General features: G+C 43.7%; 1 protein-coding gene across 1 annotated transcript in view; it reads right to left on the bottom strand.

The window, feature by feature from the left end:
* The window catches only part of LOC104130596 (hedgehog interacting protein), a 79,545-nt gene extending 73,554 nt beyond the window's left edge, over nt 1-5,991 (bottom strand). The window contains exon 1 of the mRNA XM_035899191.1: nt 5,906-5,991. Within this exon, the coding sequence (XP_035755084.1) occupies nt 5,906-5,991 (86 nt within the window). The remainder of the gene's footprint in view (nt 1-5,905) is intronic.
* Nucleotides 5,992-6,215: the final 224 nt, after the last annotated feature.

Raw genomic sequence — 6,215 nt, 5'->3', positions numbered from 1 at the left:
GGGTGCAGAGGGGTGAGCGTCCTCCCGGTGTGCTGAGAACGGAGACCTGCGTGTGGGCAGAGTGGGGCGAACCGAGCATCTGGCACTTGGTGGCAAGAAGGCACCTGGGAGACCAGGAGCCAACTGGAAAGGGAAAGGCCGCCCCAGTGTGAATAGGGGCGAAGTGAATTTTGGAAGGAGAAAGATGCAAGCCCAGAGAGTGCCAGCCCAGGGTAGAGGCCGAGGTTCCTGAGGAGGAGGTGGTACAGGGGCCCGCGGGTGGGAGGAGGGAGCTGGAACACAGCGAGGAGGTGTGGGAGAGGAAGGAGCGGAAGTCCTGGGAGGCAGCTGTAGCGCGGGTGCAGCTCCAGCCACTGACCTAGCGGTAAAGGGCAGCTGGACCAACCGAGCCCCGAGGTCTGTTTACCAGGGACTTGCTGCTAATCCCTGTGATAGAGGAAAAAATGGCTTGTACCCAGAGAGCCCCCTTAGGAGGGAGAAAGGGAAAGAAGTATTGCCATGGAGTTCCTGATGTGCAGTAGCGTTGTTTCTAAAGCAGCTAGGGCCTGTTACTGTTCTCCTTGCGTTTATTTTTAACCAAAGAAAATGCGCCTCTTCAGATTTACGTTTGAACTCTTATCCTTAAACAGTCCGCACTGGACTAAATAGGAATTTGGCATGGACAAATAGTACATCAGATAAATCACTGAGTTAGACATGAAGACTGTTTCCTCTCCCTTTAAGTGCATTTCTTGAAGGCTAGTGGTTCCTAAACTCATGACCACCACTTGTCTTACCACTGACTCTCATCTGGCTGAAAATGTTCCCAAGCAAGGCTTGAGCTACACCAGCGTGAATGAGGGCGGCCTCTGGTAGCGCATGGGCCCCAGCACTCGTGCCAATGAGTGAGGTAAGGATATCCCTTAGGATATCAACAGCACTGGTGATAGAGCATCCTCGCTTTGTGGTTTTAGAAAAAAAGTAATGCTTTGCAATATGTGAACGTGTTCCATGAGCAACCTGACCGGCAGAACTGTAGCAATTTAGTTCTACTACAACAGCTACGCCATTTTTATTACTCTGGATTATTACATAGATTATTCTGAAATAAAAGTGATTCTGGTGTAAAGCAGAATAATGGTACCAGAATAAAGTCACTTTTATTCCCAAGCAGGCTCCTTACAGAGGGTTACGCTGGCAGAATTGCAGTGGCAAAAGGACACAGCTGGAGATCTGTATGTCCCTTTCCCCCTGTAAGCAGGTGCTCGTATTTTTCAAGTAGATTGCATACTTGTGCCCTGCATCTCCCTTACTGGAGCGGGAAGCTGGAACTCAGTGGAAAGAAGTGACTGGGGGCGGATACCCTGTTGAAAACAGACGGTCAGTGCAAATTTCTGTTGAGCAGTTGTGGGCCGGTCCTCACAGTTCCTGTCTCGCTGAAGGAGAGAGGAAGCGAGGAATATAAATCTATATGATCAAAGTAACACAGCTATTAGTAAATAACCTTTCTACCTCCTTCAAGTGCTGCCTGCGCAAATATCCGTTTCTACGTATACCTGTACCATTTCTCAGAGGAGGTGGGTTTGAGGTGTATTAATTAAATAGAGAATGATTTCCCGAAATGGGATTTAGATCAAGTTGCCAAACTAAGAAAGAGCTGACAGTTTGTGAAGGTCAGTTTCTACATAGAAATTTTACACAGATCTGTGATGGAGACATTTCCCAGAAATTCTGTGGAATGTACTGTTGACCTTGTATAACATAAAGTGCTCAAAACTTCAAGCTCTGTGCTGATAGAGTAATATAAAGATGTATAAGGAAGACTTGAAGTAGGATGAATGTTCTTTACAACCTCTGAATAGAAACTGCTGATTCTTGGGGTTTTGTGCAAGACCTGATTTAATCTTATGTTCCTTTCCACACTTTAAAAGTACATGATGGCTTCTTTAACAAAGTATTTTTTTTCAAGCTGGTCGATACACGATTTTATTTATAAACCTTTTTAATAATGCAAAGTTAAGGTCAGTATTAATATATGCCAGTTCAGAGTGTCAGCTTCAGGTGACTTCCAACCTCTGAGAGTGTGATGCAGATGAGAATCTTTGGGTTACAATCCAATTACGTGTGAAAGGATTAGAAAGTTTTAAAAAAGGAAGCTTCCACTGCTACAGTGTTTAAATGTAGCTAGATTTTTCTTCTAGTTTTGCCTAGGAGATAAGCACAATGTGCTTATTTGTGCCATTACCTTGATTATCTATATTATTACCTATATCATGATAATTCATGGTACCTGTATCGTGTGAATTACATGTGCCAGAATACCCTTCAAAGAGTGTAAGGCTGATTGTGGCATGTACTTGAATTTATTATTTCTCAGATGATTTTATGTTTGTTCTCAGACAGTCATACGTATTTCGCAAGGGAATTTAATTGCACCAAGAAACTTGCTTTAAGATTTAAAGTTAGTCAATTCCTCAGTAGTTGGAACAGAAGAGGAAATGTGTGGTTACGTGTAGCAGCTAGTGTCAGTTTTGGGAAATACAGTTACAAGTTTGCAGGTAGGAGCAGAAGCTGGGCAAAGTGATCTCGTGGCGTCAGGTTCAATGGAAGCAAACAGAAGCATTGAATTACTCCTAAAATCCCAACAGATGTTTTCTGATGGCACATATTTACATATTCTTGTGATGCACAGAAGAACTTCACATGCAGTCACCTCACTTTTACAGCTAAGCCCATGCAGTATGAGACGTGCCTTCCCAGGAGCGATACCAGGGCTGAATTCTGTCCTTCCGTGCTGGTGGCAAGTATGTGGCATGCCATGAGGAGGAATGTTGCAGTGTTCAAGCAGGCTAGGAGGCAAACCAATGCTTGCCTAGGTCTGCACCTGAGAAATTATGCTAGTTAAGATACTAGTACAGGAAGATCGCCCCTCTGTATTAGGGACGCTTCACTAGGTGAAGCAGGTGGACTTCAGCTCTTGGAGATGGCTCTGCTTTTGTCTTAGCTGGCATTTGAGTTGAGCTTCTGAAACACACTTTTGCCATTTATTTTGTTTAGAGAAAAAAAGCTTTTTTTTTTTTTTTTCAGAAGCTTGTCAGGTGGAATCTCTCCATATCTCATCACCATTACACTTTTCACTGAGTCCATTGTAACATTATACAACTACATGAAAGGAGGCTGTAGCATGTGGGGGGTCGGCCTCTTCTCCCTGGTAACAGACGATAGGACAAGGGGAAATGGTCTGAAGTTGCGCCTGGGCAGGTTTAGGTTGAACATTAGGAAAAATTTCTTCACAGAAAGGGTTGTCAGGCACTGGAATGGGCTGCCCAGGGAAGTGCTCGAGTCCCCATCCCTGGAGGTATTTAAAAGACGGGTAGATGAGGTGCTTAGGGACATGGTTTAGTGGAGGGATGGCAGTGTTAGGTTGGACTTGATGATCTTAAAGGTCTTTCCCAACCTAAACGATTCTATGAGTCTATGATTATAGTTGTTATTTCAAGCACTCTCCCTAAATTCTGGGATATGTTGTGAAGCCAATGATTCTACTTTATTTCTCAGTTTTAGGTAGTCCTGCAAGGAGCAGGGAGTTGGACTCAATGATCCTTATGAGTCCCTTCCAACTTGAGATAGTCTATGATTCTGTGTTCTTCTTGGGGTCACTCTATGTCATAGACCAGCGACAAATGCTCAATCATGGATTCTCCACTGTTGGTGCTCAAAATTCTATTTCCAGATTCAATTCTAGGAAAAATCCTTTAATTTTGAATTTTCTATGTTTTATTTAGAAAGGAAAGCAGAAAAGTCTTTCTGAAGGAGTCAGACAGTTCATTTAAATTACTTTGCAACAGCATTGAGCTTGAGAGTCCAAGCTCTGAGGCTTCTGCCTCAGCTGTGGCTCCTGAAACTTAAAGGTCCCATCTCCCTGTTTTCTGTCAGCTAGATGGACAGAGACCCAGGAATCTGGAAATTTGGAATGAGGACTTGGGCAGGAATCTCAGGGTTTGGCAGTCTGGGCTGCTGTGCTTCTGGCTTTTTTTGGGTGAAAGCCTGACTGTCCTGAGAGTCCCATTAGAAGTGAAGCTGAGAGTTTTTTCTGGCTCTCTGCTGCATCACTGGGGCTAGGGTTCCTGTGGCTTCAAGGCAGAGAACTGCAATATCAGGAAACCCTGACTCCCGGAGAGTCTTTATGTCAGGAGTTCCCCACAGCTGTGAACTCTGCAAGGCCATTCCCTGTAGCAGCTCCTCTGGTAATGAAGGAGGAAAACTGCTGGAACGGTTTCGTTAAAGCATCTTGTGGTCAGTCAGAAGTTTATAAAACCATTATATTTTTGCTTGTGTTTCTGTTTGTGATGTAACAGAATTTTTTCAGTTTGGTCAGAACATTTCTGGTTGGTTCTATCCACCATATACTATAGCCCACATCGTTTCAAGGGGTTGAGAATAACATGTTGCTTGTCTTTGCATACCACAAATACGAGGTGTGAAAGCTGGTATAACATGAATGAACAGGACTTGTTAGGATATTTTTTATGGGAAAATAGGTGCCCAGACAGTCACAGACAGGTTTTTAGGGTATGTCTCCACCACAGAGTTCCCCATGGCTCTTAGAAATCCTCTAAACCAGCTGAAGCCACCTGGACCATTTGGGACTGTAAACAAATGCATCTACTCTCTAAACATGACTTCAAAAAAACCTGAGCCCCGTCTGGGTACAAAAGCAGTATTGGGCTGATGTTAACTCCACTTGATTGGTCCATCAGGGAATATGAACTGCAGATTATTTTAGCACATCACGTCAGCGGCTAACACAAACCTTCAATGACGTGTGTTCAATTTTGCAACGTAGGCTAGGCTAACAAGAAGGCAGATAAAGCAAACCATTTTGTAAGGGAATGAAGACTTGAGAGGCCCTCTTGCCTGCCGTCTGCGTACTTTCACTACCTGCTGTAATTCACCTCAACAGCGGGTCTCTATTTATGTGTATTACAAAGAGACAAAGGAAGCTGCTGTGGGAAAATCCTTCTTTCCTACCAGGGTCTGTAGTAATCCCACTGCCTGCTGCAGTTTACCAGCCACGCGTATGCTATCCCTTGCTCCAGTGTTTGAAGTATGCCGAACTTGCTGTAGCAACAATTTGTATAAGAAGTCATCAAGGTAACTCTGAAATGTTTGTAATAATTATCAGAGGAATAAAGGTCTTTCTGAATAAGTGATATTGTGCATGCCAGAACTAAATAATGGGCCTAAATGTTCGTGCCTAGTATTCTTTGTTGCCTCCTAAGTGGGGGGATGGAAGTTGTAGCCTGGCAGTGTTGAACCTTAAGCGGTGATGAAGCTCTGCTCTGAGCTTGTCAATGACTGGGATGTCAGACAGGATGCCGCAGATTTTCTCTGTGTTGATGCATGTGCATGTTGCTCTCTTACATAAATCAGTGTGAGCCAATTCATATTTGGTACAGGAGCTTTTGGAAATTCTTCATAGTAGCTTTCATATAATGCATAGTAAGGCACCATGTACAGCATTGCTGCATATAGAGCATATATGCTGTATTAACTGTGCTTTTCGAGGCTACTTTCCAAACAGTAGAAAACTTTTCTCCCACAGGTGGAAAATAACAATGGAGTCAGCAACCACTGTGATGTATTTTCCTAGAAGAGCATGTGTCTCATTCATATGTGTAATGTAGCTTTCAGAAAGATCTGTCTAATTCAGTAGCATAATTTACCTTTAGGAAAGTAGGGAGTTAATCTCAAATATATACGCTCCTCGACACATTGTTCTCAGAACTACCAAGTGCCCTGGCATATGGAAGGAAGTACCGGTGTACCTAACAATCATTCTCAGACACATGCTAACAGCATGCTCAAAATCAGTCGTTTTGGCCTGTGTTAAATGCCTTCAGAGTGGTGCCGAAAGCTGCCTCACGTTTCTGGCATCACACATGCTTCTGCCGGCTCATGTGGACTTCTAGGCGGTCTTCTCCGTGCCAGTGTAATGCATACATTTGCCATCTTTTTGAAGTGTCCGTTTAGCCTCCGCTGATGTGCAGTTACAAATTTTACCCTTAGTAACTTTTTCTATCTTGCTTCCCTGAAGGGGCATTGGGAGCATTGTGTTAGCAGCCTAAATCCTGACCGAATGAGATCAGTCTGGAGAGGATTAAAGCTACAGTCTGAGTCCCAGTCATGCAAAGAAAAAGTTGGAAGAAGCAGGTGATTTTGTAAACAGCTAATTC

This window comes from Egretta garzetta, unplaced genomic scaffold (assembly GCF_000687185.1).
Source record: "Egretta garzetta isolate BGI_Z169 unplaced genomic scaffold, ASM68718v1 scaffold258, whole genome shotgun sequence".
In the NCBI taxonomy this organism is placed as follows: domain Eukaryota; kingdom Metazoa; phylum Chordata; class Aves; order Pelecaniformes; family Ardeidae; genus Egretta; species Egretta garzetta.
The sequence above is the reverse complement of the archived record's forward strand: the minus strand, read 5'-3'. Positions and strand labels throughout refer to the sequence as shown.